Source organism: Manis pentadactyla, chromosome 12 (assembly GCF_030020395.1).
Source record: "Manis pentadactyla isolate mManPen7 chromosome 12, mManPen7.hap1, whole genome shotgun sequence".
Classification (NCBI taxonomy): Eukaryota; Metazoa; Chordata; class Mammalia; order Pholidota; family Manidae; genus Manis; species Manis pentadactyla.
The window spans coordinates 89,214,593-89,227,443 of NC_080030.1; the positions used below are offsets into that span (position 1 = coordinate 89,214,593).

Here is a 12,851-nt window from a genome sequence, read left to right on the forward strand (position 1 = left end):
GTTTAAGGAGCAGATGACCTGTCTTGTTCTAACAAAAGAACATCAAGGCCTTTAGTTGCTGGGGAAGATCCCCTGACAGCTGGGAGCTGGGGCTGCTAGCTCCTGTTTGTGCAGTGCCTGACCTGATGAGGCATTTGACCCGATGATGAGGTTCCTTAGCTTCACTTGCAGGTTAAGTTCGGTTATGTCTGTGAAAACAGGAAAGTAAAGGCTGAGAAAAAGCCAGGTTAGTGCGCCACCTTGTGGACGTTTGGAAACTGCACCTCCCCAAACTTCTCTGGGCTCAGAGACCCTCTCCAACCTAGGTGGTAGGGGGCTGCCATACCCTTTTGTCCTCCGAAGTTAACACCAGGCTCCAGGCTTTCCCAAAGGAGGACCAGCATAGAACCGAATGAGGACGATGAGAGCTGTTAACATATCCCGATACTTGGACTGTCAGCCGCCTGCCCGTTGCCCCTGAGGCTGTGCACTGCACACACAGATAGAGCAAGGCCTCCACAGGGTCTCAGGTCAGGTGCTCTTGTAGAAATAAAGTTCCAAGACTTTTTTCTCTGTCATTTCTTTCCCAGGGGGAGCAAGAAATGGGAAATTAAGGTGAGCAACAGCTATTTTCTGCTCGTGAAGTCTGGTGCTTGCAGCACTTCTGCCCGGTGGCACTGAGCTGGGAAGGGGCTGCTCTTGGCACAGGGGCAGGAGAGGAGTGGGTTTTCCGTAACATTCACCCCAGCTTGTCTTGGGTGAGAGGAGAAGCCCAGAGACAGCGGGGGACCCAGAGCGCAGACCCTGGGCTTGCATCTGATCCGCTGAGGGGCCTCTGGCGGCCGGCTCTTGCTGACTCCGCGAGGGCAGCTCGCCAGTAGGCTGTGCTGGGTGACGGAGGGAACGGCCGCTCAGGCACCTAGCAGTCTGCTCCTCACTTGCCTGTCCTTACCCTGCGGCTATGACCTTGGACACACTGCCTGGCGGGGGGGCGAAGGGGGCTGATAGGAGGACCTGCCTCCTGGGTGCTCGGAGGAGTCAGGGAGGTCTATCCCAGGGCCTGGCTCTGGGCCGACTCCTCACTGGTCCGTGTGAATGACCAGCACATTCTGAAGTCCCCTCTGCCCTCTGTGAGCCTCTAATGGGAAGGACTGCGGATAGGTGTGGTGTCAGGGCAAGAGAAACAGTAGTGGGTCAAGGGTATCTGTTCTATAGCCTCTGACTCAAAACAACCCAAACAAGTCATTGTCTCCGTGGATGTAAGACTGAGCTGCAGGGTGCCCGAAGGAAGGGCCAGTTATACCAGTGTCCTGTATCAAGGGATTCGGGGCCGGGGCCCACACTCCGGGTGGCTGGGCTCGTGGCAGGCGGCAGTGGTGTGTGGGCCTCTCAGCCTCTAGGCAGTGTCTCCTAAGCGCTCCACAGGGGTCCTCTGAGACGCAAGCCAGCAGGACCTGACCAGCATGGGGCTCGGCCCAGGGCAGCGGTGGGCGCGCTGGTGGCTGCCAGGGGGAGCTGGTTCTTCTGAAAGAACCTGAGGGGACGCAAACCTGAGAACAGCCCATTGTCATTCCTGCTCATTTCCTCGCTCTGGAGTGTGTCTAGGCTTTCTGGGGCCGGCGCCTCACGAGGGAAGGGGATGTACACTTACTGTGTCCTGTGTCCCAGCCGCTGCGCTGGGGTGCTCAGGCGTTCCATCCCCTAAGCGGCTCTGCGAAAGGCCGGCTGTCACGTGACCCCTTTTACAGGCGAGGAGACCGCGTGCGGTCACATGGCCTGGCTGTTCCACTGGCCAGGACGGGGTGGGGCCTGGGTCGGGGAGGACGCAGGGCGATGTCAGCAGGATGGCACCTGCATGTCCCCCGCAGCCCCAGGCCCAGTGCCTTGGACTAGGAAGAGCTGAGGAAATGCCTGATGCATTGGGAACGGAAGGATCCATGTGCCACAAGGGCATGTGGAAATGGGGCCTGTTGCCCAAGCTGGGCTCTGAAAGACCAGCTCTGTAGGGCCGCAGCTGGCAAATCATCAGTTCAGACGCCACTGTCATCGGGCCAGTGACCAGCACCTGCAGCCGGGCATGCACAAGGCCTGGCTTGATCGGCTTTGGCTCTTCTATTTCAGGTACTCCACCTTCCAAAGAGGTGCCGGCTGGGAAGTACCCGTTCATAGTCACCTCGGATGACGGGCGGAAGGTTCCCGTGGTCCAAGCCTATGCTTTCGGCAAATACCTAGGCTATCTGAGGGTTGAGTTTGATGAAAAAGGAAACGTCATCACTTCCCATGGAAATCCCATTCTTCTCAACAGCAGCATTCCTGAAGGTACCTGATATTCAGGGCAGGGTTCCACCAACCCAAAAAGTAGATGGCTGCATTTTTTTTCTCCTGCGAGTGTGTGTTTGGGGGTGGGGGAGTGTGGGGTGTGTGTGTGTGTTATGCTTTTTATTAATGTTTCAGGACAAAACCATAATATTTCTTAAGAATTGATCTGCTCACACATTTACCCTCTTCATGGATGAGACTGAAAACACACCCCCATGCCTGAAGTCCCCGTGGGCTTCTCCAAGTCCGCTCAGCACCAGACTGGGTGCCTTTTCAAACTTTGCCCTGGCAGGAGACAGCCACTCTCAGCTCCAGAGGGGAGCTTCCTACTGAAGCAAAGGAGTTCAATTTAGGAACAGCGGGGCTCCAGCCCTGGCCCCAGGAGCCGTGTGCCTGGGGTGAGCTGCCCAGTCTTGATCGGCTTCAATTTCTTTATCAAGTGAGGGAGTGTCTTTCTTACTTTTTTGTCTGAGACTGAGAGGAACAATACATTTTATGTCACCCTTTTTCATATACTATACAGGAACACATTCCTGTGCTTTCCTTTCAGCTGCCCTTCACTGCTTACTATTGATCAGATCGGGGGAGCACAGGCTGTGAGGGGCCACAGTGCCCAGAACCCGTGGTCACAGCGCAGCACCCCCAGCAGCCGGAGGGAGGGGCCTGGGCCGCAGCAGAACCTGAGCAGGCCCTCTATGCCTGGCCCCCACACCCTTCAACAGCTCCCCACCACCAAAATGAATGCCTGCCGGGCAGGCCCACGGGTACTCACGCAGATGGCATGAGTTGATGTTAGGATGCCCAGCAAGTCTTTGTATTAAGATCCCTTCCAGGTCTTACTACCAAGGACCAAAAGGTTCCTAGGGAAATCTCACAGACCCAAAAGGTACATAAATATGCTAAAGAAATGTATACATACACAGGTAAACCAAGTGACGTTTGATTCCTTCTCCAAAATTTAGGCCAGTGTGAGCTCTGTGTTAACTGCCAACTGCTTTGTTTCTCATTTGTTTTACTTTCTTCTAGACCCAAGTATAAAAGCAGACATTAACCAATGGCGGATAAAATTGAATAATTATTCTACCCAGGAACTGGGGAAAACAATTGTCTATCTGGATGGCTCCACTCAGTCGTGCCGTTTTAGGGAATGCAACATGGGCAACCTGATCTGTGACGCTATGGTGAGTGGCCCTGGGAGCCCGGCACCATGCCGAGGGACAGAGTGCAGAGGGAGGAAAGAGGAGGAGGGGTGCGAGGGAGGAGCCTGAGGGTCACAGATCTAGGGGCGCCCTAGACCGAAGCTTGGCGTGGACTCACAGCCAGTACCTTGGAAAGGTGCCTGAACTAGGCCGGCTGACCACCACTACTGCTTCTAGGCCTGGAGCCTTATTCTGTGGTGGTCACCCTGGGCGTTGCTTCCTTTCTCCAAGAGGATCTAAGTACACAAACTCTGCTGCTCTGAGGATGTAGATGTAGTGGATAGAACACGTCTCCTTGGGCCTTGCCTGCCCAGACTGAGTCTCACCGCTCTGTCCTCTCAGCTCCGGAGAGCTAGGTCTCGTGTGACTGGGACCTCCTACCAAGCAGAGAATGATGACATAGTTGTGACGGTATTAAGTGCTGTGGCTGAGCGAGATCACCCATGAGAAGCACTGTCCACTGTCACCCATGAAAAGCAGGCAGTGGCGCGGCAGCGCCCTGGGGGCCATGCCCAGCAGAAGGCTCCCAGGTCAGCTGCACCACTCCCACGGGCTCAAAGCCCACACCCAGGGGGGCTGTTTCTTTGTGCCTGGCAGAGTGCCTGGGATACAGCCACTCTCAACAAATTTCTGCCAAGTGAATGATGGCTTATGCTTTCCAAGGTGAGGCTGGTGCTGGCTCCCCAGCTTCATGCGCCAGTGCAGGAGAAGCCTGTATGTGAATGTTTAGAGAGAGGTCTTGAAGAGGGCAACCCCCCCACCCCCGGGGCTGTCAGCAGTGCTTATCTCTCTTAAGAGGCTAGGGATCTATTTTACTCTTGCACATTTTTTTCTTCAAATGATAGCGTGTTCATTTTATTTCTTGTGACTAAACATATTTTGTAAAAGAAAAGTAAGAATGAAACGGGTTCTCTCCAGTTTCAGATGGCTGTCTCTGTGCCTCCAAAATTGCCAATGTGGGAACTGACTGGGGACCTGGACATGGAGGCCAGAGTTCTTGTTGGCCTGAGGTCTGGAGTTGAAAGGCTTTCAATTCCATCCTCAGAGCAAGTGTGGGGTCTAGCCTGGAGGAGGCCGTGGAGGGACAGCGAGGCAGGCTAGTCTGCACGGAGGCCCCGCCCCAACACATCTACGAGCCGGTTTTGCTAGGGCTCACTGGCCTGAGAGTCCAGCGGTCTTACTCTCTCACTCAGGAGTAGGGACTCAGAGCCATTTGCTTCAGAGAGTCTGACATGAGACCGGTCACAGTATCTCATTTTTGCTTTCTGAGCATAAAACTAGTTCTGACTAAACATACCTGAGAAATCTCTGGGGACACAGGAGCGGGAGAGATGGACCTTTATTTCTTCAGTAGAGCTAACCAGATCCCTGGAACTGGTCCTCAGGAAGAAGACCCAAAATAGCTAATGTACATTCATGCTGCTATTGCAGATTAACAACAACCTTAGAAAGCTGGACGAAGACTCCTGGAACCACGTGTCCATGTGCATTTTAAATGGTGGAGGCATTCGGTCACCCATTGACGAGCGGAACAATGGTATGCACCCAGGGCCTCAGCTCACGTGTTCTGTCTGACCGTGCCCGTGGGCAGCCTCAGCCCATCTCTGCTGCCAGCCATGTACCACTATGTCAGTGCCTTCGGTTTGGGCTGACTGTTGCTCAAGTCAGTGCCTGACCCAAAGGGCACACACACTCATGTGTTCACACAGAGGCAGCAGCTAGGGTTAATGGAACCCAAGCTTGATCTAAACTTCTGACTTACAAAGCTAAGTAGACTCTTGCTGATCTATGCAAAATATTGACAATCTCCTCCTTGATATCCAAGAAGAAGACAATTGTCCAATCTCTGTGCTGGAAAAAAATAGACCACTGGATCAAAAACTTTTAGAGCATTTATAGATATCCAGGATTATATCATATGGTGAAACAAACCAATTAGGAAGATACTCAAGACATTCTTGCAGACTTCCCTGATACACTATCAGATGCCATCGGCCTCAGTGTAAGCCCCAAGCTCACCCCATGGCCTCACGGGACAGGAGGCAGGGACACACTGCCTGTCTGGAGGAGTGGAGCAATCTCTAACAGGCAGCCTCCAGCCAGGGGATGCAGGCCAGAGCACAGGTGACTCTGGAGCCGCGGCCATCCATGAGCTCCCTCCGTCTTGCACAGGAGTGGAGGGCGTGGCCAGAAGCCCCTTGAACCCATGCCCCCCTGGATATTAGGAGCCACTCAGACACACCGAGGGAGCTCAGATCCCCCACCGAATTGGTTTTGGTGTAAGCTTGTCCTCAGGCTGTTTTCCTTCTTGCCTTGTCTGTGATGACCCTCAGGCACGATTACCTGGGAGAACCTGGCTTCTGTGTTGCCCTTTGGAGGCACCTATGACCTGGTCCAATTAAAAGGCTCCACCCTAAAGAAGGTCTTTGAGCACAGTGTGCACCGCTACGGCCAGTCCACTGGAGAGTTCCTGCAGGTGGGCGGTAAGTCAGCCTCCGAGGGGAGGTGGCATTTGCTGCTGGTCTGCCTAGCTCGCCCTCACCAGGCTCCATGGCCAGGCTTGTTTGGGTGTCCCCCCACCCAGCAACAGCGTTTAGTCTTTCAATGGCAGTGGAGTCCCAAACCACCCAGACTCCATCAAGATCAAAGCCCCAAGGCCCTGGCAACAAGCAGTACTTGTCAAATCTGATTTGGACATCAGATGGGCCTTCTGCAGGAGCTGGCCCTCCAGCCTTGCTGTCCCCTTTCTGTTAAAATCTTAGTTCTTTAAATATTCAATATGCTTTGTGAAAAAAAAAATCCCTCCTCTGTTCTACTCACAATTACCTGGAACCATGCAATGGTTCAAAGGAATAAAGTATCCAGTCAGTATTTACAGGGATGATTTCTGGAAGGGGCAGCAGCTGTATAAACACACGGGAACACCGGATTCTGTTTCCACTGTGAGCTGGTACAAGTTTTCAACCCCTCTGAGTGCAGTGAGAAAACCTGCCCTGCCCATCCCATGGACTGCAGTGAAAACTGAATGAAAATAAATGCTTCCCAACTTGCCAAGGACTTCTGAAATGCTTTGGTCAATAATTCCACAGTACAATGAATTATACGTTCATAATTATTTGATTCTGACACCGTTTGCTGGCCCGCACCTAACTGTAGATGGTAGCCGCCACTTAACGGGTGTGATTGCTTTGTCGGGGCCTCCCTCTGCAGAGCACCCCACTGCTGGAACTGAGGGGCTGCGGAAGGTAGCCTGGTGCCTGTGGTAGCCCAAACATTCTGCATTTTTCTAGGAGAGAGTGGAGAGAACAGTGGGGTTTTGATGCCCCGGCACAGTACAGGGTAGTTGTATGTTTAGTAAAAGTCTCCCAAATTATAACCATTTAGTAGTCTTCAAACTTGTAGCAAATGATCCATGCCTCTCATCTAGTTCTCATTTTCCAAGGCCACTAAAACAAGTAGCTGGACCAGTTCATTCAGGATTTCAGAAAGATGTGGTTTCTCCCTGCAGACTCACTCCTTGCCCCTTCTGACCCACAGCCTGTTTTCCTCCCAGTTCTCAGACACCCCCGAGAAGAACTCAAGGATAAATCTCACCAAGAAAGGGTATCCTACCATATCACCCCCCTCTTTCTGCCTGAAATTTCCCATAAGTCCAGTGTCCCAACTCCCGATTTTGGCCAAAACCCCTTTTTTAGGAAACAAATGTGCCTTTGAATTCAGTGAAGATGTACCAACTCATTTCTTTTCTAGGAATTCACGTGGAGTATGATCTTTCCCGAAAACCTGGGGACAGAGTCATCAAATTAGACGTTCTTTGCACCTGGTGCCGGGTGCCCAGCTACGAGCCTCTCAGGATGGATGAGTTGTATAGGGTGATACTCCCGAGCTTCCTTGCCAGTGGTGGAGATGGATTCCAGATGATAAAAGACGAAATGTTAAAGCATGATTCTGGTAAGCCCCAGTGTCCCTTCCTGTCTCTGTCCCAGTGGTATTCAGGAACAATACAACTGGTCCAAAGAGGGGAGCTCTGCCAGGAGGAGAAAGCCAGAAACCATATCCTGCCCCTGGGTTGCCAGCTCCCCCCTGCTTTGCTATTGGAAAACAGCAACCCAGCACTGGGACCTCTCTGTAGCACACGTACCCACCCATCAGGGTCAGGGAAAAAAAATTTTAATCCGAAACATTTGAAAACTTTTAAGTTGTATAAACAGCTATTTGTATTGTGAAATATAAATAAGTTATGCACTTAGAGAGAAACCACACCTCTAGAACTTCAGGTTGAATGTGGAAAACCATCCTACTGAATCATCTAAACTTGAAGATTTTAGTGTGCACAGGTCAGGTAGGAGGGACGGGATTTGCCCCCTCCCACTTTTCAGCTCCACGTAATTAGTGGAACAAATTGTAGAAACAACCGCATTTGACCCCAGTTGGTATTTTCAGCAGCATTGAGAGTCATTATACCCCAGCTGCACTTTTAAAAATCCAATTGAGAACCACTACACGTGGATAAAATCCACTTACAGAACACACTGTCCCTTCCTCTTCTCCAGGGCAGAAATGAGACACACGTGCAGTTTCTCTGCATCTCCAGGAAGGAGCTCAGCCAGGCCCCTCCTCAGCCCTCCTGTGGTGGACCTGCCATTTCAGCGGCTTACTATAGGAGGGTGGAGAGCAGAGCCAGGTCAAAGGAGGCAGCCCTTCTCGGGATGAGAGCGACATCCAGCTACTTCTGTCCATTTCATGATAAGAGATGGAAGGGCAGGCCTGAAAATGTGTCCTCTTGCAGCACACATGACACAAAGGGATTGACGGCTAGGCATCGCTCAAGCCCTGACTGGTGGGTACTGAAGAGAAGTGGCCCACACAGAAGGCTGAGGAAGCCTCAGCCCTAAGGCTTCTCCGTCTTGGCTATATTTTAAAATCACTCGGGGAACATCTTAAATTACATGCCAATATCCTGGCCCCAACTTTTAAGAGATTCTAATTTAATTGAATTGGGGTAAAATTCTCTTCCAGTGATTCTAATGTATACCCAAGAATGAGAAACACTGTCAAGTTCTTTTTTAAATACTAGAGTGATACATTTTTTATTGAGGTGTAATTTTCATATCATATTAGTTTCATGTATATAGCATTATGATTTGCTATTTGTACATACTGCAAAGTGATCACAAGTCTAGTTAACATCCATTACCATATAGTTACAAAAAAATTTTTTCTTGTGATGAGGCTTCTAAGATCTCATAGAAACTTTCAGATATGCAATACAGTATTATTAACTATAGCCACTATGCTGTATGTTACATCCCCATGACTTATTTATTTTATAACTGGAAGTTTGTACATTTTAACCCCTTTCATCAATTTTCCCTACCACCACCCCTCACCTCTGGCAAATACCAACCTATTCTCTGTTTCTAAAGAGCTTTTGTTGTTAATTCCACATGTAAGTGAGCTCATATGGAATTTGTCCTTCTCTGTTTGACTTACTTCACTTAGTGTAATGCCATCAAGTCCATGCATGTTATTGCAGGTAGCAAGCTTTCATTCTTTTTTATGGTTGAATAATATTCCCGTGTGTATGTGTGTGCATGCCACAAGTACTTTGTCCATTCATCCGTTCGTGAACACTTAGATTGTTTCCATACCTTGTTTATTGAAAAGAATGCTGCAGTGAACATAGGAGTGCAGATATCTCTTCTATAGTATTTTTGTTTTCTTCAGATAAACACTCAGAGTTGCTGGATCGTGTGGTTCTATTTTTCTTTTTTTGAGAAGCCTCCATACTGTCTTCCATAGCTGCACCAGTTTACATCCCCACTAACAGGGCATGAGAATTTCTTTTCCACTACATCTTTGCCTCCACACTTGCTATTTCTTGTTATTTTGACAATAGCTATCCTAATATGTATGAGATGATAGCTCATTGTGGTTTAGATTTGCATAATTACTGATGCTGAGCACCTTTTCATGTACCTGTTGGTCATCTGTCTTCTTTGGAAAATGTCTATTCAGATCCTCTGCCCATTTTTTAATTGGATTTTTTTTGTTTGTTTGCTATTGAATTGTATGAATTCTTAATACATTTTGGATACTAACCCCTTACCAGATACAGAATTTGTAGTAATATTTTTAAAATAAATTCTGTTGGACTTATAGTTATAGGCAATTAGGTTTTCATTATCAGCTCACTACTCTCTTGGAAATGAAGCCCCCATTGTCTCACCATCCATTATATGAAAATGATTTTTGAGCAGGAAAGCAAAAGGAATCTACTTTTATGTCTCAACTAATTGCTCTTGATCTCGTTCCCTAATGCCTTTGTTCTGGAATGGTTTAAAGGCCGTGATGTCAACAACCTCTTTCTTGAGAAAGAAACTGAGACAGCTCAGTTTCTGTCAATGGCTGTGGACTCCCACACCACTGAGGCTCCGTCAGATCTGAGACAGCTTTATTCCGCCATTATCCAAGAGTGAACAAGAGGCACGTTTCACATCTACAACTCGGAAAAGTCATCAAATTGCTCACATTTATGATCACCACTGTTGTATTCTGTGACACTTTATCCCCACATATGAAAGGGTTATCTTCCCTCTTATAATTCCAAAGGACTTCAGAAAAATATATTGGTTTTCCTCCTGTTCATTGACCATTACTTTTTCCGTAGTTAAAATAATGTATGTATTTTTCTAGGTGACCAAGATATCAGCGTGCTTTCTGAATACATCTCAAAAATGAAAGTAGTGTACCCAGCAGTTGAAGGTCGGATCAAGTTTTCTGCAGGAAGTCATTGCCATGGAAGCTTCTCTCTAATATTGTTCTCATTTTTGGCACTGATCACTGTTTTATACCAATAGCCAAAAATTCTCCTTGCCATAATGGGTGGAACTACATTTTTTTCTCAAGTGAGCTTCAAGTCTGTCTTGAAGGAAGACCAACTTTGCAGGTTCCTGGAAGCTTAGCTTAGAGGGTCATCAGTGAAGAAACTGACATCTCTACTCAGGATCAGCAGCTTAGTGTGCACACAAGAAATGAATGCGGGCCCTTTGAGACCAAGGCCAACCATCTTTAGTTTATGTATGCAAATTTTAATATTTTTATTAACAATTTTAAATCACAGGAATCATTTTTCTCCTTTATATCCACTCCTTTATATCATTCTGTTGGACCTATAGTTATAGTCAATTAGTTTTTCATTATCAGCTCACTACTCTTTTGGAAATGAAGCCTCCATTGCCTCACTATGTTTATATGGAACTTTATCACAATACAAGGGAGTTTTAAGCACATTATCTTATTTGATGCCCATAACTTTCTTTGGTGGACAAGACAGGTGGTTCTTCCCATTTGAAAGGTGAGAACACTGAAGTTCAGAAAGAGTTGGCTTGTTCAAGACCATACAACTAAGAGTAACATAGCCAACCAAGACTGCACTCAAGTCTTCTAACCTCAAGTCTGGCACTTCCAGCTACTCTGCTGTTCAGAGTGATAGTTAATGGTCTCCTTCTTCATAGCTATCAATAGGCCCAAGCTCATGGATGACAAGTCTCTACTTTATTTCTGGTTTCTATTTTTTTCTTTAGCTCCTGTTGTTATGGTGAGTTTAATGGACTAAATCCAGGGTAGGATTCTCTTTTGCACCACCCACGTGCCTTTTATGAGTCAGGGAACGGATGGCGCAGAGGATAGTGGGAAAGGCCATAGGCTGCAAAAGGAAGTCAAGGGCAGGAAAAAAGAGAAAGGAAGGACAGGACAGCCAGGACCAATTTACATTATAGAAGAGAAAGAGAACTAAAGGGCATTTAGATTTGTTAAATAAGTGTTTGCTAAGGAGTATCAACATAGTCCCTGAAACATGGTATTAGCTGTTAGTGCTTTTGAGACTCCATCAGTTCTGCCTCTATTCTTCTTTCTTCCTAATGTGAAGACGTCATAAGAAGAGAGCCTTTTGAGACAAGGTATAATTCTAAACCTGGTCTGTCCCTCCCCGGCAAGATGCCAGCCCTGTATGCCATATGCACACATTCTCCCCCTTCTTCCCCAATTATGGGAAATCCAGAGGGGAGACAAGGGTTGACTCTTAGAAGCGGTGTGCATAGGAAGTGTGAAGTCAGCTCTGCCTCCAAACCTGACCAGCCATTCTCAAGTCATTCTCAAGTACAGACATGAGGACCCCTGCCTGGAGTGGGCCTCCGAGTGGGCCTAGGAAATACCGAGACTGATCAAAACCCTTTCTTAATGTGGTAGTGGGACCGTATGAGCCCGCCCAGCACCACATAAATGATTCAGCAAGAACTGAGAGCCTTCACCTTCAGAATCAGTGAGCAAACAGCGACTAGAGGCATGGGGAGGAAGTCTGATGGTTTCTTAATGTTTACAAATATTCAGTACTCTTGATACAAAGTATGCTTTTAAATTTCATAACATCTTTAAAAAGGTTGCTACAGTAAAGTAATGGCCGCTGTTTTATGCATATACAGATTAGCTATAAATGAAAGTAAGATTTTAAGAGAGAAATTAGAGAAATGCACATTTGGGGTACATTTTTTATGCTTTGCCAGTAAAATAGGGTCAATCCTACTGGACCACAAATTTTTAAAGAACGTCTTTGTATAGTTTTCTAAATATGTGTGTGCATTTATTGTGTAGTGATTTAAGAAATGACCTCAGCATACTTTGCAATTGTAGATTCAATTGAGCAATTCAACTGTACAATAAAACTGAAGATTTCCTCCTGGTCCCTTGTAGTTATTTCTTTCAAGCAAACATCTATATAACCCAAGACGATATGACTGAAAAACAGCTCTCCTTGGATCAGAACTTCCTTGCCATCTGATAACCCTCCCTTTCCCCCTTATCACCCCAAAAAAATGAGAAGAAAAATGCATGCAGCTTTTGGGTAGGAGTGAACAGTAAATAAAGGGTATTTTAAATAAGACTATTAAATTTTCTGGTTTTCATGTGCAGAATGTAATGAGGAAACTGTTTTAAGGCCTGCAATAGTTTCCTAAAAAATAATGAAGTTCAAGTTATACTAGTGTTGGGAATTAATTAATTTATCAGAACTGGTTGTGCCTCTAAGAATCAGCATACTGGTAACACAGTATGTCATTAGTTACACCTTGATCAAGCCGACACAGTAAATCCATTTGGTGGCAAAGCTACCTTCAGCAATTGGCAAGAAAGTGTAAGCTGGGTTCCTGAGAAGAAAGTTTAGTCTGTTAATAGTCCATTAGAAAATGCTGCTCCCTTGGGGTATGTGGTCCCAGGGGTGGATGGCTAGCCTTGCCAGTTTAGAAAAGGTCCCTGATTCGTTTCCTAGGGCTGCTATAACAAAGAGCTGCAAACTGG

General features: G+C 47.4%; 1 protein-coding gene across 1 annotated transcript in view; it reads left to right on the top strand.

Moving 5' to 3' along the window:
* The window catches only part of NT5E (5'-nucleotidase ecto), a 59,664-nt gene extending 47,426 nt beyond the window's left edge, over nt 1–12,238 (top strand). The window contains exons 4-9 of the mRNA XM_036899184.2: nt 2,101–2,298; nt 3,325–3,479; nt 4,929–5,034; nt 5,831–5,980; nt 7,248–7,448; nt 10,194–12,238. Of these exons, the coding sequence (XP_036755079.2) occupies nt 2,101–2,298; nt 3,325–3,479; nt 4,929–5,034; nt 5,831–5,980; nt 7,248–7,448; nt 10,194–10,357 (974 nt within the window). The 3' untranslated portion in view covers nt 10,358–12,238. The remainder of the gene's footprint in view (nt 1–2,100; nt 2,299–3,324; nt 3,480–4,928; nt 5,035–5,830; nt 5,981–7,247; nt 7,449–10,193) is intronic.
* The last annotated feature ends 613 nt before the right edge of the window (nt 12,239–12,851 follow it).